This window comes from Diabrotica virgifera, chromosome 6 (genome assembly GCF_917563875.1).
Source record: "Diabrotica virgifera virgifera chromosome 6, PGI_DIABVI_V3a".
Lineage (NCBI taxonomy): Eukaryota > Metazoa > Arthropoda > Insecta > Coleoptera > Chrysomelidae > Diabrotica > Diabrotica virgifera.
Genome location: NC_065448.1, coordinates 214,858,861 through 214,882,984, shown reverse-complemented (window position 1 = coordinate 214,882,984; position 24,124 = coordinate 214,858,861). Strand labels below are relative to the sequence as shown.

At 32.4% G+C, this 24,124-nt stretch overlaps 1 protein-coding gene and 2 long non-coding RNA genes across 5 annotated transcripts in view; 2 read left to right on the top strand and 1 right to left on the bottom strand.

The window, feature by feature from the left end:
* The window catches only part of LOC126887210 (zinc finger protein 391-like), a 76,947-nt gene extending 60,236 nt beyond the window's left edge, over window positions 1-16,711 (bottom strand). The window contains exons 1-6 of one of the 3 annotated variants that reach the window (XM_050654609.1): window positions 16,405-16,711; window positions 16,097-16,350; window positions 13,002-13,082; window positions 11,259-11,384; window positions 6,923-7,045; window positions 3,176-3,301 (exon numbers count right to left, since the gene is read on the bottom strand). In XM_050654609.1, the coding sequence (XP_050510566.1) occupies window positions 3,176-3,301; window positions 6,923-7,045; window positions 11,259-11,384; window positions 13,002-13,082; window positions 16,097-16,350; window positions 16,405-16,505 (811 nt within the window). In that variant the 5' untranslated portion in view covers window positions 16,506-16,711. The remainder of the gene's footprint in view (window positions 1-3,175; window positions 3,302-6,922; window positions 7,046-11,258; window positions 11,385-13,001; window positions 13,083-16,096; window positions 16,351-16,404) is intronic. The other 2 variants (XM_050654608.1, XM_050654610.1) reach the window with 2 other exon arrangements.
* On the top strand, window positions 8,715-10,754 carry LOC126887213 (uncharacterized). The gene is made up of 2 exons (XR_007698986.1): window positions 8,715-8,894; window positions 10,440-10,754. It is a non-coding gene; the product is annotated as an uncharacterized LOC126887213 (long non-coding RNA).
* Window positions 16,712-19,300: 2,589 nt separating the features above from the next.
* Window positions 19,301-23,267, top strand: LOC126887209 (uncharacterized). The gene is made up of 4 exons (XR_007698984.1): window positions 19,301-19,315; window positions 19,425-19,585; window positions 19,707-19,940; window positions 22,724-23,267. It is a non-coding gene; the product is annotated as an uncharacterized LOC126887209 (long non-coding RNA).
* Window positions 23,268-24,124: the final 857 nt, after the last annotated feature.

The following is a 24,124-nucleotide window of genomic DNA, read 5'->3' as shown; positions in this document are numbered from 1 at the left end:
CCTTGCTTTTTAATCAGAGTTCTTAAAAATTTCAATAGGTATAATTTAAAATTAAAGTCTTTAAATTGACTGCGTTACTCCCAAACACGCTTCAAACACATCGGCACACTATCAAAAAAGAATAGAATATAATATAAATAGAATAGAAAAAAGGTAAGTCCGTGATAATATACATTTTCGTGGCATGACATTTTAGTTAAACCTGACAGTTGTAACATTTTATTTGCAATTTGGCAAAAAACAAATCAATTGTGTTTATTGCATTTATAAAATGGTATTTTCTTTGATTTGTATAGTCTTATAAATTGTTCAGATTATATTCGTAGATATATGTATTATATAATTCGCAAATTATTTTATTTTCGATTGTGGCGCCATCTATTGACAACTAGAATAAATGTTATAAATGTCACCGACGAAATGTAATCACCGACGTGCGTTTTTTTCTGTCACATACAATTTAATGCGTTAGAAAGAAATCGAAAAACTGTGACGCACTGAAAGATCCTCATGATAAAAAGCATACCGAGTATTTTCTAGTTCCGTTTTGTAAATTTAATTTAAAATAATAGTAACGGAGAATTCTATTTATTTATAAGCCAAAAAACTGTTGTTTTTAAACTTTTTTTAAAGTTTTTAAAAAACTAAAACATTGCTGAGACTGCTTAGATAATCCGATTTTAATTCTGTAAAGTTTATTAGATAGGTAGAGTGCCTGTTTATTTGTAAAAAAAATTAACTAACTTCTAAATGGTCTATTTTTTGTCTAGAAAGTTTTTAAAAAATTTGAACTTCAAAAAAAAATTACATTGATTATTTCATTCATAGGAGATTCTGACCAATAGAAAGCTACAGAAATCTGAATTAAATCGATAATTTTTGATTATTTCATTCATAGGAGATTCTGACCAATAGAAAGCTACAGAAATCTGAATTAAATCGATAATTTTTGATAATCTCCCGTCGTTAAGTATATTACGTCAGATGCCCTTCGTTGCTACGAAAAAATACATTCAGTGACATTAATGACAATTAATGTTTTAAAAATTATAAAAGTGATGACTTTCAATCGTCAAATATTTATAAAAACTGTGTGTTTAATGGTACTTACATAAATAAATTACAATAAAATTTTGGTTTTGAACAGTTTTATTCATGAAATAATCGCAACAAATTGCACTCGACCTCTGAAATTAATATAGAATTTCAGAGCTCTTGTGCAATTACTACTGAAAATTTATTATGCAAAATCTATTAGGTCGATTTTAATGAAATTTGGTGGGCGGTTTAAGTATGTTATAAGCATTTTCTAAGCGAATTACGAAGGTTCTAAGTGCAACGAAAGTGTTTGAAAAACATTCAATAAAAACAGGCTTATTTTGCCCCCTTATTTTGTATTTATTGCTATTTTGCAAAAAGAAGGAACATAAATCAATTATAATTACTGTTTTCAGTTTTCACCTAACTTTATCTGCAAAAATCCGAATGACACCTCTCACATCCACCTCAAAACAGATCCGCCCTGGTCTAATATTCGAGCATTCAACTCTATCATCTTTGTTGCGCGTCTGAATAGTTTAATTGAACTACATCCAAACCGTTCACTCAGATTGCGCAGCCACGGAATTTTACGTCTTCTTACGCTTCTTATGACATGAATTTTGTCTTGAATTATATAAACAGAAATTGAACAAGTAAAGTAAAACTGTAGTGACTTGCGTAGCAATATATAGGGTGAGGCAGATAACTGGCCTATTAGAAATATCTCGAGAACTAAAGGCAACAGAATCATGAAAATTGGAATAAAGGGGTTTTGAAGGATGATCTATTAAATGAAAATATTTTCATCTCTTTGCAACTTCCGGTTATACCGGAAGTTGCTTATAACTTCGTTTTTTTTAAATGGGACACCCTGTATATTTTTACATTTTTGGATTCTCTTCGATGTCTTCTTTCTTAAAATATGAGGTTTTGTAATATTATACAGGGTATTTTAAAAGATAATTACGTTTTTTTATTAATTTCGTAGCAAAATGAACACCCTGTAGAATTGTAGTAGTTTGACATCTAAAACTAATGATTTTTAATATACTCTACTATTGTTAAGAATTATTAGTATAGCTAAATTTTTAATTTTAGTATACAGAGTTGGTCGAAACTCGGAATGAGTATTTTCTTAAATGAAACACCCTGTATTTTTGTATTGTAGTGAAATGATATTTTATAGTACTTTTTTATTTCTTAAGCATTCCCTATACCTAACTGCTTTAATTTGTGAGTTATTGGTGATTCAAGCTAAACATTAATTGCAACAAAAAATACGTAAAATTTTATTAGGTTGGCCGTGAAAATACTCAATCCCAAATAATTTTTCAGAAATAAATACATATTAATCCAGACTGGTCCTTTAAATTACCAATAATGGTTTAGCTATCAAAATACCTACGTAGTTAAGATTGTTGGTGCGATTAACAATTAAGCACAAATTAAAGCAGTTAGGTATAGGGAATGCTTAAGAAATAAAAAAGTACCATAAAATATCATTTCATTACAATACTAAAATACAGGGTGTTCCATTTAAGAAAACTCAGAAAATACGCATTCCGAGTTTCGACCAACCCTGTATACTAAAATTAAAAATTTAGCTATACTAATTATTCTTAACAATAGTAGAGTATATTAAAAATCATTTGAACGTAAGTAGAGTTTTAGATGTCAAACTACTACAATTCTACAGGGTGTTCATTTTGCTACGAAATTAATAAAAAAACGTAATTATCTTTTAAAATACCCTGTATAATATTACAAAACCTGATATTTTAAGAAAGAAGACATCAAAGAGAATCCAAAAATGTAAAAATATACAGGGTGTCCCATTTAAAAAAAAACGAAGTTATAAGCAACTTCCGGTATAACCGGAAGTTGCAAAGAGATGAAAATATTTTCATTTAATAGATCATCCTTCAAAACCCCTTTATTCCAATTTTCATGATTCTGTTGCCTTTAGTTCTCGAGATATTTCTAATAGGCCCTTTATTTGCCTCACCCTGTATAGAATAATAAATAGAAACAGTACAGAAAAAATCAGGCTTTTACAGATGAAATCTATTGAATGAATTTAAAATCACAATAAAGAATAAAAAGTTCACCCTACATTTTTTATTATTTATCTTACCTGAGTTATAGTCGTCTGGTTCATTCTTAAGGTCTTCCAGATCAAGAGATGTAGTTAACTGATTCTTTATATATCTTGGGTCATCTTCAACAAATTCTTCCTTGATTTCAGCTTTTACAACCGTAACTAATAAAAAATGAGAATTACACCACATTATTGACTACTGTTCTATTATGTAGAGGGGACCGGGGTTGGTTGTCATACGGGGTACGTTGACATTGTGCATTTAAATTACGCGCCATTCATAGTAAAATTGGCATTCATTGGCGCTTGTGTTACCATACTTTCAGTCGAAGTTGTAACCAGTGGCGTAGCTGAAGATTCAGGCCCCCCCCCCCCGCGAAAATGTTTGTGGGCCCCCATATTATAAACATAATGACAACTAATAACAGTATAGTATACAGTATAATACTAAAATGTGTAAATGACAATATTTGGCCTTCATCAGTTAGTGTTAATACTTAGATTTTTTTGGGAATAGACATGAAAACCTTTTATTATACATGTTAATCCGACAAACACGTTCGGACAGGTCGATTTTTAAAATAATCATAGTATATTATAGCATCAAAGTTTCGAACTTTACGCGATCCCTCTTCAGGTAACAGTCATACTTTTGATTTTTTTAAATGGGAAAGTACATTATGTGACACCTCATTTAAAAGCTTTTGAAATACTGATTACAAAAATGTATAATACTTGGCCAAAATTTCGGTCAAATATGCTTTTTAAATGCATTAATTTTTTTTCGAATACTGAGAAAACTAGTAGAACACTGAGTATTTTTAAAAAATTTAAATACAGAATGAAAGATTACATTATTACCGAGTGTCAGCAGTCCCATAGAATAAACAAAAAGTTTCTTTTGAGTGATTTGAAATTAAAAATCATACTAAATTTTCTTTCGTTTTCACCCCTGTAACTTATTAAAATAAACATTATAGAAGTCTTTATGGACTTACGGCCCTCGATAATAATGTAATATTTTATTCTGCGTTTATATTTTTCAAAAATTCATATTAGTTTTCTCAGGATTAAAAAAATTAATGCATTTAAAAAGCATTGGACCGAAATTTTGCTCAAGTATTATACATTTTTGTAATCAGAATTTTTCAAAAGATTTTAAAAGAGGTGTCACATGATGTACCTACTTTCCCATTTAAAAAATCAAAGTTATGACTGTCACCTGCAGAGGGATCGCGTAAAGTTCGAAACATTGATGCTATAATATACTATGATTATTTTAAAAATCGACCTGTCCGACCGTTTTGATTATGTATAAGTTAAGTTGGGTACATTGAAAACATTAACTTCAAAACTTGATGTCTCAGCTGAGCTCATCGTAAAATTTTTTATACGTTTTATCCGTTTATTTTTAAATTTTGATGTAATACCCCACTACTCTGCCATTTCAGATTGCAAAATCTTGATGTTAGATTAATAAAGTTAAGTATTTTAGATTGAATAGTAATATTAACGACAAATTCAAAATTATTCATATGCTCTAATAATGCATTAGCTTCTAATTTTTCATCGTTTTTTAGATAGCAATGAAATTTTCGTTAAATATTTCATCACTTGTCGAAAAGCTCGACGCAAAGCCATAACAGCATCATGTCTGGATGACCACCGGGTTTCACCTTTTAAGTGTTGGCAAACGCGATGAATCCAAAGTCATAATAGTACATAGTACATATCAAATTTTAATACTTGCCTTTAAAAAACCTAATCGTTTAATTAGGTATATCCTAAAAAAACAACTCCTGTACACCATCAAAGGCATCATTTAACACTAGGTTCAGATTATGGGATGCACAATGAACATAGAAAGCTGTTTTTTCAATGTCAGTTATGCACCTTTGTATGCCTGAATATACACCACTCATAACGTCCCATCATCACCCTTTCCCCTGCAGTTGTGTACGGAAAGGTGCTTTGCTTGTATAAATTTTCAAATTTAATTTACAAGACTTTCTGGGTCTAATATGCGAATAAATCCCAAAACACTTTTAACAACTTCTGCTTTGGAAGGTATATTATTTTCATCGCAAATTATTTTTACGTACCTACCGGAAAATAAACCTCAGCTGATCGTGTTTTGAAATATCTTGAGTGGTATCAAGAATTATTGAATAAAAACAACAAAATATGTTTTGGTTCCCAATTTAAAGAAAGTAGAAGTATTAAGCTTGAAGGCTTTAAGGGGCCCCTCCTAACGTCGGGGCCCCCCCGCCTTGCGGGCCTGTCAGCTACGCCACTGGTTGTAACGTTATTCAGTGAATATAGTGCTGATTTGTGATTTTACATTTGGTGAGTAATTTTTCGTTGTCGTACACTTTTTTTAATATAATCTAGTACAAACATTTCAGTTATTTTCTGTGATGATGATGTAAAAGTATATTGATAACTCTTTAATTTGACGTAAACAAATTTACAGTTTATGAATTCGTAAACACGTGTTAGCCATTTTAGTTGAAAAACCGTCATCGGGGTTGGTTGGCATTTTATAAATGGGGCAGGTTGTCACATTGTGCCAACCTGCCCCTTACATCACTATGAAATCGATTGTTTGTAACAAAAGTATTATGTAAATATATTATTTGCAGATGTAACCATGCGAACCTATAAAAGAAAAACAGAGCGAGGAAAAAAACACCTGCTGACGTTATGTTACCCCGCCAACTCTGGTTAATGCACATTATATTCCTCCTACAATATCAACTACCAAAATCTACCGTGCAGTATCAGCAACTACGCCTATATCATCTGATAACGATACATCGGATAAATTCTTTTCTGATGGTGCATCTGCCCTTCCATCAACTTCCAGCAACAATTTATTGACAAATTTTAGACCATTTCCTAAAGCTGGAGACAGAAAAACAAATACCAAACGAGGAAGAAAAAGACGTTCCACTGCAATTCTCACACACACCAATTAAAAAGCTTTAGAAGAGGAAAAAAAGGCAGCACAGGAGAAGAAGACAGCAGTTACTGATAGAAAAGAGAATTGAATCGAAAACTCTGCTTCCACTTTAACCAAAACGACGTTTGATAATGCCAAAAAAGATTTATTCAAGAGAAAAATAAAGAAGAAGCGTCCATTAACAGTATCTTCAGATGAGGACTCAGACCAGGATAATGCTTTCTGTCCAGTTTGCATGGAGCCACATTCCAATAGTCGCCCTGGAGAACAGTGGATTGAATGCATTGAATGCAACTTTTCAGCACACTTCAAATTTTAATGCACTGATGGCAATATTGTGCCATATGATAAATGTCAAAACTGCGATTTTGATGAATACTAACAGTATTTCTAAATACAGATTTCTATTTTATTAATTTACCAAAAATGAAGTTATTTGAATTCATACCCTCTTATTAAATACATTTACCTATATTTTTTCGGCTTCTATTATTTTATATACCTACCTATTATTGATTACTGGTTCTTTGCATCTTTTTCAAGTGTGGTTATGTTTTATATCTATATGCCAACCTACCCCAAGAACTATGACAATTTGCCCCAATCACGGGGTAAATTAACATAGGTTGTAGAGCTACTCTTATTATTTTATATGAGTATGTTGGAATACATCTAGAGATCTAGAAAAAAAGGGAATATTGAAGTAATGTTCACTTTATCTTACGGTAATGCGCACTTTTCAAAACAAGTAATACTAATCTTAAAAAAATGTAATAGGCGAATCTATGACAACCAACCCCAGTCTCCCCTACTTATCTTACCTGAGTTACTTTCTGATTCATTCCGCATGTTTCCCAGATCATGGGATGTAGATGGTTGACTTTTTATATATCCTGAGCCATCTTTAACAAACTGGTCCTTATCATCCGCTTTTTCTGTCATAGCTAATAAAAAATAGGAATTACCCAAAACAATATCACAGATATTATGTGCACAAACTTAAAATTTATGTATATGTCGTCATAAGTGTAACCAAGGGGGGGAGTTTTGGGGGTTATAACCCCTCCCCCATTGGGATGTACTTTGCGATCTATACGCTTAACACCGTTATGTGTTGCTGACAAATCAAGCTAGTTTGAAGTTGTAACCCCCCTTAGGATCATCCTGGTTACGCCGTTGTATGTCATAGGCCGTAGGCAATCGGCGAAACACGTCATTCCGTTAAAAGCCTAATTACACGTATTGCCGGCAAACGCTGTATTGCAATCATTATTACTTTGTTTGACTGAAATTATGTGCCATTTCAGGGACTGCCGTCTACGGTTTAGCCAAACGGCAATTCAGTCGTCGAATTAAGATATAATCATTAATCACATACCTCGTTGCAAGTGTTTATTATTATATAAATATGTATTTTATGAAAATGTAAACCAATTATATCAAGTGAACAAAGACGCCAAAAAGCAGTGGAATTATGATGAAATGAATGAGGTAAGAACCACTTAACCCTCTTTTGCCCCATGTATCTCACAAGATACATGACTTTATAATGATTTTTTAAATATTACAGGCATTTTCAATAGTTAAAACCTTGGTTGTCTAGCTTATAATGTGGCCCCTGACAATTCCAATTCAGCAGTTATGTATAGATCTATATCATACATAGGTTATCCGCTTCAGACAATATAGCTAAAATCTTAAATAACATTCCTAACTTAAAACTTTTATTTAAATGTAAAGATAACATCAAGTCTATTTTTTCTCATACTAAAGACAAAATTAAAAAATCTTCAAAGAATGGCATTTATAAATTATCATGTGGTGACTGCCCTGTGACCTACGTGGCTAGAACGATGCGACCTTTGGATACACGTATCAAAGAACATCTGTCAAAGATCGATAAATCTAGCTTTGGTCATCATTTGCATGCATCGAAACATAGCTTTAGTTCCCAAAAAGATAGTAGGATCCTACATAGCATACCTAATAATAACTATACCAAAATGAATCTACTAGATCTAGAAATAAGCAGAGAAATGAAAAGAAACCCTCAAAACTGTGTTAACACCCAGATTTAATTAAATTGTAAATTTGATCCTATCTTTAAGAAATTTCTTTAATAATTTTAGTATACAGTATGCCCAAAAATTTATGAAAGTTTTTTGAACATTACTTTTTAGGTATTTTTGAATTCTCTTTCATTGATTACATATTTGTAAACAAGTAAAATATTTGAGATTTGTCTAAATTAATCAATAACCTTTTTAATTTTATAAAATAACAGCTTTTGAACTCTGAACTTATCAAATGATATTTCTCCTAGGTTTGATTTCATCTAACTTCTTCCACACTTGGTCAAACTAAAACAGTTTTGTTTTTAAAAGAATTTTGATAACTTATTTACACGTTAACATTTCATTTCAATTAATAATAGTAATTTTTTGAAAATTTAACTTTAATATCTGAACTTAAAATTCATTTAACCTATACATGGCTTTTTAGTCATTTTCAATTTTAATTAACTTTTAATTATTATTTACGAATATAGAGGTCGCATAGGATAGTGGTTCCCTCTTTATCATTTTAATGAATTACAGTCCTCCTCAGCTGTTTACGTGGGCTCAAAATGGTTTGACTCAGCCATGTTGTCTTTTTAAAATAAAAAAGAAATTAGATGTAATTTATTCAATTTAAGGGGTTGTTATACCCGATATCTGTGGCTTTTGCCCAGGATCTATGTTTATTATTGTGTCGTTTAGCAATTGCTCTTCTATGAAGGTTTTATAAGAGGACGTAAGTTTTTCAATCTTTCAGTTTTATATAAAAAAAATCTTATTTTAAATGTACTTTTAGGAAGCTCTGATGATGGCACGTTATGTGTTGAAAGTACTTAGCTGATAATAAAACATTTTTTACACACTATCAATTTTTTTGAAAACATACACTCGTTTGCCGGTTTGACATTCTCAAAAAACCCTCTAAAAAAGTCGATTTTACGGTCGAAAAACTGTTATTTTCAAGCGCGAATAACTCGAAAAATATTAGTTTTACGAAGAAAATGTAAAAAAAATTTTTTCTTAGAATCACTCTTTCCATCGAATTACATGGTTAAAATGTAATAAAAAATTCCCAACCCCGAGATGGGGTGGCAACCACCCCCAAGGTTTTAGCGTATGATAGCGGCATGATATAGAAAATGATCCTTGGACAATTCCCTACCTTCTGTGAAAATTTCAAGTAAATCCATGCTGGATGAAAAAAATTCGAGCCAAAATGCTTCATTTCCTCAATCGACTATTGGGGCCGACCGATCGGCTCTGTCCCGTCATACAGCTGACCGACTATAATAACTTTTATTTATATTTAATTTAGAATGTGTGTACTGATTTTCAGCCTTAGTAAATGAATTTAATTACCTTCGTAGGAAAGCAACTTTGATACCCTCTCAGTAACCCCTGTTCTACGTTTCGCTTGACCGACCGCAGTATGTTTCTCTACACACTCACAGTAATCAACTGTGAAAAATCTAGCTTTAGTAAATTCAAAGAGATTTTTCAGCGCTGCCTCTCCGTCTAAAAGCAGTAAATTCAGTTTACCCACTGTTACTATTCTTATAAAATTTTTTATGAAAACCTACTCAAGTGACTTATTATTATGTTATTTAAGGTTAATTATTCCCAAGTTTTAGGCATTAATACATTCTGGTTTATTTGCAATAAACTTTTATAAAATGTTACTCCCAGTACACATTGGGCAGCACATGTGGGAGGGGGCGGAAATAATTTTATATATGATTTTTGCTTAATTGGGCCCTAAAACAATAAAATGCTAAAAGGAAACTGTCGTGGGTTGAGGATTTCTTCGTTTGGGCAAAAGAGGGTTAAACCTAACCTTATATATAAAAAATGCGCGGCCGTTCATTCTTATACACTACCTTATAAAATTTATATAGCTTTCATAAAATACACCCTTGTGGATATTGATATTTATCTAATAAAAGAACTTGCAACGAGATATCTGATAAAATCTAAGTTGACGACTGACTTGACTAAACATCAACCGTCAAACGCTGTAACGTTCAATCATTCGGGCGGTATCACCGTTTGCCTAAACCATAGACGGCAGTGCCTGAAATGGCGCATAATTTCAGTCAAACAAAGTAATAACGATTGTAATATAGCGTTTGCCGGCAATACGTGTAATGAGTAGGCTTTTCACGGAATGACGTGTTACACCAATTGCCTGCGGTATATATGTACACTACATTGTTACCACTTTTAAAATATTGAAACACATCAAAATCACAAACTTTAACAACCATTTAATGATATTTTCTAGGATTGATTAAGAAACCAAGGAATATAGAAGCATGTCCATAAGCAAATATAATATGCCAGATATTCGTTGAAGAAACTATTGCAAAAAATAACAGAAATCGGTAGGGCATATTAAAATCAATGAATATAAACGACGTGTCAGAGAAGAACGGGCCACAGGCATGTTAGGTTAGGTTTATAATACAAATAACAATGAAGTGTGAAGTACCTGTGAACACATTACGATAAAAAAAGAATGTGTGTGTACTTTGTACGGACGTAAGAAGCTATACTTCTATTATATGATTTCTTAAAAATAAATAAACTTTAAACAGTTTGTTTTAATTTTTTTTAAACACCAAACTAATTTTGTGCTTACCGCTTTCAAAAAAATAAAAAAAAGAGTATAGGATTGCTCCGGACTCGAACTCAAGACCTCTCCGGACTCGAACTCAAGACCTCTCGATCTCTGGCCGAATGCTATACCAAATACGCTACGAGGACTGTGCCTGTATCGGTTCGGACGTACCTAATGACAATTCACGGTAACAAACAGACTGGAAGGTGAAGTATAATAAATATACAATAAAATGTTTTAATAATACTCATCTTACTCCTGAGGAAGACAAATCCAAAGACACAAAAATTATAATAAATATATTTACTAAAAACACTAATATACCTATTCTTTTCACACCTTTTCTTGCACTGATATAGGTATTTATACATAACTTGAAAGATTCAGCAACTAAACGCCATACTGTCTGTATGCGCATGCGCGCAGTATTATGAAATTTTACTCTCAATCGCGCCTAAAAAAGTATAACTTCAAAAAACTCACCTGAATTATAGTCATCTGGTTCATTCTTCAGGTCTCCCAGATCAAGAGATGTAGATAACTCACTCTTTATATACCTTGGGTCATCTTCAACAATTTCTTCCTTAATTTCATCTTTTACAATCATAACTAGATAATAAAAATAGGAATTACACCACATTATTGACTACTATGCTATGCGCTGGGAGTGTTAACTATAATTATAGGTCACATGGTACACTCTGACGCCGCGTAGGGCGATCTTATGTGTATGCTTTATGTGTGATTTACAAAAACAAGAGATTATTTAAAATATTCTATTAATTTTGTGATAATGTATCAATACATTAATAAAAATTTGCTATAAATACTCTATCTATATGGTACAAAATGTCTGATATATCTAATACAAAAATAAAGTTTAAATATAGAAAAATATTAACAGGTGTTAACAGCTGAGGTGTGACATCACGACTGTCATATTGTTATTATCACTTTGTAAACAACGATTGAAAATCCAGGATTTGCCCAATCTCAAGCCTTTTTAATTCCTATAAAATTGAAATTTTGTTCTGTCCTCTGCAGGGCCGTAACTACCATTGGGGCAACTGGGGCATTGCCACGGGGCCCCCAGCCAAGGGGGCCCCACAGGGGCCGCTTTTTCTTTGGCCGTGCATAAATTTAAACGAGGAATATAAGAATATGTGTTTTAAAAGCCGATCCCAACAAAATATTTTCAACTGACTCAATTTTAAAAAGATCTTACAGGGGCACCCTAGACCTCAACATAAAGTTTTAATTTTTCGCTGGGAAAATTAGTATTTTTGACTAAAATGCAATTGGAATAGAACAGGGGCCCCTGAGACCTTAACATAAAAATTTAAATTATTACTTAGGAAATTAGTTATTTCCACGTAATAAAACCTAAAATGCCATTGGAAGAGGGGGGCCCAGACTAAGCTACAACAAGTCTAGGAAGGGATGCCTCAGGGGAGTATTTAATCGCCCATACCATATAACATTTTTGTTTCAGATTTGCCAAGAGATGTAAGAACATTGTAGCCGAACAATGTAATTAACATTATAGAATCTTTTTTATGAAAACAGAAAAGATGTTATATTGATGGTACTTGCAAAATTATTTAGCTTAAAATAAGGTTATTTCAAAATTTTTTTGTGTTGGTCTAAAATAGCAATATGAAGGTACAAAAAATTTCAGTCATGGAATGCATTAAAATGCGTTTTCAAGGGGTTAAATGTCAAACATTTTTTCGGAATCCCCCCTTCCTCTGGGGGTAAACCCCAGACCCCTCGGTAGAGGGGTCTGGTTTACCCCAGATGACGTTTGCCCCGGGCCCCAAATATCGTAGTTACGGCCCTGGTCCTCTGCTGCTGTTTCTGCTTAAGTATAGTGTTTTTATGATATCACCATAATTCGGTCTTAAATTTATATGAAATTAAGTCTTTTAGTGATATTCACCAAGCAAAGGTTAAGAACTTTTGTGAACCATTATATTTTGTACAGGAAAATGGTAATGTGCTTTGACACAGATTGTAAATACTATAGTGAAAGAGGGATATGTATATTCTTTGTGTTTCCAAAGGATCTGGTTGAAAATAAGAAGTGGATTTCATTACTAATTTAAGAAAATATAGTGAAGAAGTAAAACTGAATTTATCGCCCATGGGGGATGGCATACAGATTATGCCATTATGAGAAGCACTGTCTACATGTCATATATACAAATATTCTATTACTGGTCTTACCTGAGTTATCTTCTGATTCATTCCTCATGTCTCCCAGATCAAGGAATGTGGATGGTTGACTTTCTATGTATATTGAGTCATCTGTAACAAACTGGTTCTTAATTTTTCTGCCTTTGCTAATAACATATGGGCATTACGCAAAAAAATATCACAGATATGTGCACGAACTAAAAACTTATGTATACACTCCTTTGTTGTCATTTTTAAAGAATTGAAACACATGAAAATCTCATACCAAGGAATATATTGCACCCCGACTTCGTTAGTGCCATAACCTCGAAATCATAAACTTTTCAGGAGAGCAAAAACGAGATTTTATCTGAACTCTTCATTTTTTTTCTCTGCAACTTCACTATCTAAGTTAACCAAATTCTGCACTCATGTTGATTATGTGTGTAGCTATCTAAATTATGAAGCTTTCAAGCTAAATTATATGACATTATTCCACAATGAAGACAATGCAGTAAGGAACATGTTAGGTTAAAAAAAAACGATTATCCATTTTTTTAGGGTTATGACTTAGGGTTGTTTTAGGGTTGCCTTAGGGGGGAACTTCCACTTAAACACCAACCAAAAGACATAAAAAGATAAACCCAAACTTTGCCAAACTACATAAAAGACATAAATAATAACTACTTATATGCATTAAGTTCCATTAATTTTCCTAACTAGCATGTTGATTGGGTTGAATTTGTCTGTCTGTGGTTTAAGTTTCATGTCAGCTCATATATTTTTATGTTGCAACAATTTTTTTCTTTAATTCTGGACCTTGTTGGGGGGGGGGGGGGAATTTCCCCTTTTTCCCTCCCCATAGATCTGCCATTGTGAAGTGGTGGACAAATTCACATACTTAGGCGCCAAGGAGAATGTCATGAAGGAAGAAATCAAGCCAAGGATAATGCTAGCAAACAAATCCTATTTTGTACTGAGTAGACATATGAGAAGCAGAAACTTAGGCCAAAAAACAAAAATAACCATATACAAAACCCTTATACAACCAGTGTTGACATATGGATTGGAGACATAGATCAACTCCAAGGCAGATGAAAACCTTCTGCTTATATCTGAACGAAGGATCCTGAGAGGAATATTCAGTGGCATCTGTGAAAATGGTGTTCGGAGGAGGAGGTACAACTACGAAGTATACCACAAATATAAACATATATTTGGTGGTAAAGATGTAGTATCTCTTATAAGAATATGAAGACTAAGATGGGCAGGACATCTAGCAAGATCACAGCAGAACAACCCTCCTAGAAGAATCCTTATGTCACAACCTGTGGGAAGTAGAAATAGGGGTAGGACAAAACTCAGATGAAAAGATGGTGTAGATGAGGATGAGAAAAAAAAGACACAGCAAACTGGCAACGGTTGGCAATGGATTGGACTGACTGGCATAATAGACTTGGGAAGGTTGAGGCTCTTTCATAGGGCTGGAATATAGACACATAGTATATCTAACAAGATATCACACCCTGACTTTAATAGTGCCAAAACTCTATAAAAATGGAAAATCTGGTTTTTGGCCAACACATTCCTTTGGTTGGCTTCATTGTGGAATAGTGTCATATAATTTATGGATTTATGTCGAGAGTGGATGTGTGATATATGTCATTCCACGAATATACGACTGTTTTGGACTATTGAGACAACGAATATTTTAGTGTGCAACATAAGAAGTACGAAAGTAAATGGATCTAATAATTATTTCAATAAGCAACAATGTAGGATTCTAAACTGCAGTCTGAACTTCTCTGAAGAGGTAAAATACCTTGGTATTACCCTTGACAGGAAGTTAACATGGAACGCTCACTTAGATAGTAGAGCTAAAAGAGCATATATTGCCTATGAACAGTGTCGGCGAATGGTCGGACGCACTTGGGGGCTTTCACCCAGGGTGAAATATATTGAAATAAATAATTGATCCATATATCGTGTCATATCAGGGCTAGTAATGGAGTGTCATGAATCACTAGCCCAAGCTTCGGATGGTAACAACATCATACTGAGGTGGGTTAAAGGACACAACGGAAATAAAGGCAACCGCATTGCTGACCATCTAGCTAGGAAGGCATCAGGCCTAAGACTCTTAGGACCTGGTGATCTTTTTGGCTGGTCAACTGCAACAATCGTGGAAATTGTCAAATGTCACTCCCACACGCAAACCGTGAAATGATGGGAAGAAGGGCCAGGATGTAGACTTGCCAAGGTAACACTAAGGAACCTTGGGAAGTTAGCATCAGAAAAGTACTTGAGAATGACCAGGAAAAACCTACGCTTGACAGTTGGTTTTTTAACTGGCCATTGTCAACTAAGAAAACACCTCTACACACTGGGGCTAGTAGACACATCTCTATGCAGGAGCTGTGAACGAGATGACGAAACTGTCGAGCATGTCCTATGTGAATTTCTGGAGTTATCGTCAATACAAGAGTATGCGTTCAGCGAGCCTTCATTCTTCATATTTTGCACAGTAAAATATTGGTTTGTTGAGATAATCCAAAACAGTCGTATATTCATGGAATAAAGTATAAGTACCATTTGCATGCATTTGTTAGCATAGGCGTAACCATGGGGGGGGTAGAACCACCCCCCCCCCCATTGGGCTCTATTAAGAACATCCTGGTTACGCCGTTGTTTGTTACGTCTAGAAAGATTACTCAAGTAAAACTTGTGATATGCAGGTTGATACACCCTAAGCCTCTAATTTTGAACATGGGCGCCTTAGGAATAACGCCTTATCATATTTGAAGGGTGAATTTCAAGGTAAAGCACTGTCAATAATTAAAGATAAATACTAGCATTAGATAGCTACACACATAATCAACACAAGTGCAAAATTTGGTTAACCCATTTGCTGTCGATCATGCACCAGCATGTTATTTGGTTACTTCAGTCATGTGCCGTTCATGCACCATCCTCTTCTATAGACAGCAAACGGGTTAACTTAGATAAGGAAGTTGCAGAGAAAAAATGAAGAGTTCACATAATATTTTATTTTTGCTCTCCTGAAAAGTTTGCGGTTTCAGGGTTGTGGTACTAAAGAATTCGGAGTGCGATATGTTAAATCTTAATACATAATTTATTTTGTTTACCTTGATTAATAGAGCATCTTGGAAGATACACGTTTTGAACTACTGTAGAATAAGTATGATCAAAATGACCAGACGATGTGCCCTCCAGTAAAGGAAAGTTTGTGGGAACGGCGGAAGGTTCTAGTTGATTTCTCATATCATTCAGAAACATCTCATTATCGAAATGAGTACCACAAAGATGATAACTTTCATTTAAATTTTCTGCTTTACCCAAAAAATCCTCTCGTCCACATGCCGTTAACCAAATTTTTGTCCTAAATACAAACATGTTTTTAATACACCATAAAAATCCATCCTTAAAGACTTACCTATTAACATCTTTGGGAAAAGCAAAAAAGCTGATATTGCTTTTTCCAGAGTTATTACAACAATTTCTAGCCAAACAAGAGATACTAGTCTTTTTGTACATATCGGAAAGATATACAAATTGTCCAAATAAAAATAAATCAACTCTTAATTTTAAATAAAAGTATTATATTCATTCACTTCATTATTTCAGTTTCACTCACACTCAGTTTTCTGTTATCCGTCAATAAACAAAAACTAAACCTAAAAACCGATAAAAACATAAAACATACAAAAACCCGCAAAACCGAACAAAACTGTCATTTTTGATAGGGAAGATAGCTACAAATTATGAATGACATGACCTTAGACACCATGTTCGGTGCCTTAGACAAGGAAAAAAGAGTTAAGCGCGCCACGCACGGCGAGCTAAGCTATAATGGCCCGATTGTACATTGGTGGCTTAAGCGATCGCTTAGTTGAACCGGGTTCAATTTTGAGCGTCGGTTTAACTTCATTCGGGTTGTTCAATGCCAAGTTCAGTTAAGCCGAGGTTCATACAAATTTTGGTTAGGTTGGCAACGTAAGGCATGCGTATTCAAAGCAATTCTCCTCAATTCTTGACATAAATTTTCCCGCCATTTATGTATTATTATTTGGTTTTTGTCAATATAATTCTTTTATTACTGTTATTAGTTTAATCGGTATTTTTTATCGTTTGGTTTATTAGTTTACAATTTCCTACGTTAAATTTGTGAACAGACCATTTGAATAGGTATTATAAATATTAGGATATTATTGGAATGTGTTTATTTTCTTTTTGTAAAAAATTGTTTGTTGGTATTTTTTTCTACAATGGACGCAAAAATACCTTCCAATTTCACCTTTCAAGAAGAAATATTGATATCATTGGCCAAACAATACAGCAAAATTGTACAAAATAAAATGAAACAAATGTCAGCCCCCAAAATTTTAAAGAAGTTCATCAAAGCCATTGATTGTAGCAGATATTAAGATATTTTTATAAATAAATAGTTGTATGTATTAGTTTAAATTTCTAAATTTTAAATTAACGAAGTATTCATGCAAAAGATTTTCAACCTCTTCCTACGTTTGACAAATTGTATTGCTTCTCATGATTCTCTAGATTTTCTAAATTTTTGGCTAATGCCATTGATACTTCCTCTTCTTCATGTAGTATGGCAAAGGGTTATTAAAAAGCATTGCAATATTGTCTAACTTTGATGTTCCAATTACAGTTGAATGGGTCTACCGAATAACAAGTGCCATGTGATTCGTTTTTAAGAAATCGAACAAAAACTATTAAAATTATAATAATGGTAAATTTATACATTTTAAGGATTAGTAATTAATTACTTCAGCTTAGTACCATCTGTTTAATTTCAGTACTTAAATTACATCTCAACTGAACTAACTTTTCTTCGTTATTGATATTTTATGAAGTTTACGGTCTTTAAATGTATATTCTTCTTAACTAGTCATGTTTTGATTGGCTGATTGACATATAGTCCATGCCATTAAAAAAGGATTAATAATACAGTACAGTTAGTTACAAACTGTATTAATAACTAACCCTTAAATGTATAAATTTACCATTATTCCAATTTTAACAGTTCGATTTCTTAAAAACGAATCACATGGCACTTAACAATTGTTATTCTGAATACCCATTCAATTGTGTCTCTGCATTCTCATTGTGCCTCATTAAATAAAATTTCAGCTTGTGATGAAGGATTGTGTAATGGTGTTATTAGGTTTTTCTTGACTCCGTAACCACTATCACCAACGAAGATACTAATTCAATCTTCACATTCTCTTCTCATAAATATTTAACTGTTTACAGCTATGATTTCAAATTTAATCAAAAATGTTAATATTTGCCTTATTCTAGTGAAGTAGGAAGTAGGTAGGGTAGGTATTATGTAAATTAATTTGTAATCATTATTAAATAAAGTGATATGTACCTATACATAAGCATGGTACAAATATAATTAATTTTAAATTTATTAATAAATTATGTACATTTAATTTAATAGATTAACAAAATCATTTTCTACATTTGCTTCAAAATCATCCACAAGTTGCAAACAGGAGCCTGTTGCTTAAAACTGATATGGGTCCACTTCACTGCATAAAACCTTACATAATTTAGGGCAATAAAAACCATGTTCTTAGAAGATACAGCTTGGTTCTTGAAATGTCAATAACAAATTTGCCACTTGTTTTCGTTCTTACCTATCTGTTCGATTTTTTATTCTATGAGCAATAGTTTCATGCAAATAGTGAACAGCACAGCATCTTAGATATCCAAAATCTTTGCAAAAATTCATTATCATTCCATTTTTCAAAATGATTTTCTCTAGCCCTACACTGTTTTCTGTGTTCTCCTTCCTTCTACAATATTTATCATTTCCAGAAAATCTTCATTACTAGTTAAAATTTTCAGTGAGGTTCATTTTTAAGGTGTAAATATTATGATTTCCGTTTTCCGTTGACAATGACAAAAATGTGAGGTTAAAAATCCTTGAACCAGCGTTAAACTGCCGAACATCGACCGCTCAGCTGAACCCGGGCTTAAACCGAGTTCAAGAATTAAACTTTGTATGTACAACGCACTTCTTGCCCTGAACTCGGTAATGGCGCTGAGCCGAAGTTGAACTTCGATTGTACAACCGGGTTTCAGATTTCGGATTTATTCGCGCTGCATGTCTTTTTGACTTTTGTTGGTGGAGACAAGAGACAGTTGACAATTCCTGACTGTAAATTGTCAGATTTTTGGTTTGATTGTTGTTTTTTTGCCAAAAACTTTTTGGTTAACTTATTACTTATTTATTTTTAGATGTGATAATACATATTTTTATATAAATATAACTAAATCTTACATTTTTTTAGTGGTAAAAATAAGATAAAAAAGTAAGTATTTATTACATTTTAATACATTATAAATATGGAACTAAAAACAGTACACATATTATTTTTATCAGTATGTATTAATTTATTAATGAATTATTGTTATTTACAGATGAGTTATCATTTTACATCCATCCAGCGATGAGAATTTAGAAGGAATTGACACTTAGGGAGTACCAAAAAATTTAGATTATTTTGAGGAAACTGTGCCTTTGTTCAATGGCGATAAGTATGTCCTGGAACATTTTGGCATCATCAGAGTAAAAGTAGTAGGTAAGCTTATCAGAAAGATTTAGGCACTCTAAATATTCTCATTATCAAAAAGGAGATTCGCAAAAGATTTCTCCGTTAAAATGTTTGACCATTTTCATGCTAATGAGGTAATTACTTTTAGAGATGTTACAGGTTCATTCAACACATCCAAAAGTTGTTTACACAAAATAGTAAGGAGAATCACTTTTTTATCTGCTGAATACGTTCGTTGGCCAAATGAGTAAATGACAATGAAAAACAGACTATTTAAAGATATTTTCGTTATTGCAATTTCCCAGGGGGCTTATGTGAAAATCGATAAACCAAAGGAAGATCCAGATTCATATTAAAATAGGAACAAAAATATTCAATACAGGTAAAAATATGTAATATTTTTGTAATTACATATACAGAGTTAACCTAGTTAAACAGGGTTAAGGCCGGTTTTTCAGTGATGGGTTAACCTATTTATTTTTCAGTCACCGAAATATTTATGGTTAATCAGTTTTTCAGTACTAGGTTAGAGATTAAGCCCGTTTAAATTAACCAAGATTTTAACCGATACTCGTTAGATGGTTTAACTCCGAATTTTGTGGTTACGCTTGTGCATGGGTGCAGTGAATGCATCAGAGTCGAATTTGGAATGTTTATTTTGAAGAGAATAGTTATGTATTTTGTTTTTATCGTGGGAAGTATTCTTCCTTGTTATTATTATAAGAAAATTATATATTATTATGGTTATTATAATAGGAAGGAATTGTAAGGAAATATGTTTTTATAACTGTAACAGGTATCTATGTTTACACATACTTTAACAGGATTTAATGCATGATTCCTAGTAATATTTTTAAAAGATAATTATGTCTATACAGCAAAATAATTATTTACTACACAGTTCGACTTCTTATTTCCTGGCTACTAATTTCCAATAGCGATATCACTCTGGTCTTTGACAAACGAAATCGGCAAAAAAATTCTAAATCGTCCCAGTAAATGTAAATGGTCTCTTCTGTTATGAAACCGAGGTAGATGCTATGAACTAAATAAAGAATCCGAACTTGATATTCCATTAAACATTTTTTTTAATTTGGTTATGAAATTGTTTTTATATATTCTTTTGAAGTTATACTTCTTTGCGATCGAGGGTGAAATTTTATACTTGCCTGGTGCATGCGCAGGACAGACAGTATGTAGTTCGTTGCTAATCTTTCAAATTATGTAGGTATGTATCAGCGCAAATAAGTCATTAAAAGAATATATTAGTGTTTTTAGTAAATGTATTATTTATTATAATTTTTGTGTCTTTGGATTTGTCTTCCTCAGTAATAAAATATTTTATAATAATAGTAAGTATATTTCCTTTAAATTTTAAAGTATTTTGTCAGTATGTATGAGAAATCTTGTAACCTGTCAAAGCAAAGGGATTTAGCTCAGTGGTAGCACGTTCGACCGGAGATCGAGAGGTCCCTGGTTCAAATCCTTGTGTTATCTAACTTTTTTTTTTATTTTAGTATTGTTTTAATAAAAATTTTTGGAAAGTAGTAAGTAAAAATTAGTTTAATCTTTAAATACAAATAACCTGTTGAAAGTATATTTATTTCGTTGAAATCATATATAAGTATAACTTCTTAGGTGCGTACAAAGTACACACACATTCTTTTTTTCTGTCAAATTGCTCATTATTTCTCGAATTGCACATGCGCAAGTACAATTACTGCAGCCAACATAAGAAAAAAAGTGGTTAGCTAACTGAAATTTTTTAAACTTGGTTTAAAGCACTGAAAAATGCTAGGACAGTTAAAATATTGGTTAAAATTTAAACTAGGTTAGCTAACCAACATTTTAACCTCTCACTGAAAAACCGGGCCTTAGACATGCAATTTATTTGAAAATTAGTTTATGTATACAAATAGGGCCAGTTATCCATTCATAGTTTTCAAACCTCTCTAAACTATCTGTACTATCTATTACCCAAAGACATTGGATATTATTTTAAATGTGTATAAATATGAAACAATTTAACAGAAATTCTCATTAGACAATGATAGATACAATAAGTTGTCCTCCTCACCAACAAATACATTTTAACCCTTAATTACAGACATTCCATTATTACAATGTTACAGAGCCCCAGTATTTTTTACCGGTCATTATAAAATAGAGTCGATATATAGGTAAAGCTAATAAAAAGAAAACATAAAAATTATGCATTATTATTTTTCTGGAGTCTCTAGATATGGGAGAGCTGGTGAAATGAGTGATTTTTAATAATATAATACAAGTTTTTTAAAGAATAATCTAATAAACGATAATTGTGGTAACATTTTTGGTCTATTGGAACAAACGGCCATAAATGCTATGAACAAAAATTTTGATTTTTGTAACAAATAAACCTAACATAGAATTACAAAGAAACAGAAAATAGCATTTACAAAAATTTATACATCCATGAAAAAAAATCTGCAAGAGTTTAAATTGTGACAAAATTAAATGGCAATTCCATTTTTGCAAAGTTTCCTCCTCCAAATTTAATCTTCATTAAAGGTCCACGATGACTTCCACAGTCCATTTCTTTACTTTTTCCATAAAAACACAAAAAAATATTATAAACATTTCACCCATGTAAGACTAATTAATACTTAAAACAGACCTCTGGTAATTTTTACCGGTTAAGATTTTTATGTGGGTTACAAAAGAAAAAAAATATTGACAATACACACTACCCGCTTTGACTAGTACTGATATACAAACTGCCCGAGAGGTACAGAGACACATGAACTTAAGTGGTGAGGTTACCACAAAATTTGCATTGTAGGAATGCCCACCGGTAATAAATATCTGATCTCTGTAGTTAAGGGTTAGCGCCGGACTCCACTTGCGATTTGCAGTCGCGAAGATTGAACACATTGTTTCAAATACAAGTCAATCCATGATTATTTAGTCGTAAATGGATTGACTTGTATTTGAAACAATGTGTTCAATCTTTGGGACAAAACTATCGCACAACTACAAATCACAAGTGGAGTCTGGCGCTTAAAGTGCATTTAATATACCTATATTGATAAGCTTTACAGAAGATCTGTGCTTGGACCCACAATTTTGAGAATGCAGTTAATTTTTATATTCATATCACTCAATAGGCACATATTTTTGTTTCAGGCACAAATGGTTTATGATCACGAGAAAATGATCAGGGATATATTTGTTGTATATCCAGGTTCTGTACACTATAGCAGAGTTTTAAGGAGATCCAATTTGTTTGCAGCTCTTCCACAAAGATGTGGTGAATACTATATTTTAGGTGATAGTGAATACACATGTTTAAACATTTTTTTACTCCAGTTAAAGACAAGGGTCATTTAACAAGACAGTAAAGAAATTATAATTATTGTTCAAAAATACATATGGGATAGAGCATTGTTTTGGATTTCTCAAACAAAGATTTATAGGCAGCTGTATCACCATCCATTAAGAAATATTAGAGATATAGTCCCATTTATAAGGGCTAGTGCAGTGTTACATAACTTAGCAATTGATGATAATTTGCCCATCAATTGAATGTTGATGCACCTCATCTTCTCATTACCAACAAATATGAAATTGATGCTGTATATAGGTGGTGTTACAAAAAGAAATTCATGCAAGGTTTAAATTTGATTTTGTAATAATTGTGTTTAATAAACTATATTCAGACACTTTCAAATTATTTGCTTTATTAAAACAAACCATCATTTTATAATAACCTATGTATCGATGGCTTTAGTATGAAAACCTCCTATCTTATTTTGAATGAACTGAATTTCACAAGGTAGGGTCACCAGCGACCCCAAAAATATTTTAAAAAATAAACGACATTTCAATATTTTTTAAACTTATTTAGCAAACATAAAGGATTCGATTTCTAATCAGAAATTGTATTGTTACATAACAATAAGCAATACTAATATACAGAGTAAGTCAAAATATAAAAGCACTTATATTTGACATATCGATGGCAGAAAGGCAGGACCTCATAACTGAAAAATTTGTATAAAATGAGTTACTTCGGTTTTCACTTTAGAATAAGTGTATCAGCACCTATTACACATACACTTATTCTAAAGCGAAAAGCGAAGAAACTCATTTTCAGTTATGAGGTTCTGCCTTTCCGCCGTCGATATACTTTATAAGATATCATTGATATAAACAAAGTTAGAAGTTGAATAGTTTATTTTTATATTATTTACAATCTTTACAAATACTAAATTGATGTTCTGCACAGTAAACACAAATATAGCAGCCTTTTCTACCCTCAGGTGGGGTCAAAAATCAGAAATGTGCTGCATTTACGACTAAATGTGAACTTTCATAAAAACATACGTATCATCGGAGTAACTCGCATGTCAAAAAAATTTGAGCGGTGGGGTCACAGGTGACCCCACTTCGTGGTTCTAGGGTTAATAATAATTTTGGATATTGTGAAAAATGAAAGGTAGTTTACTCTTTAATAAAATTCATATTTTTTGACAAACCTAGTATACAACTGAAATTTTTTTATATTTGATGGTTGTTTAAAGGTTT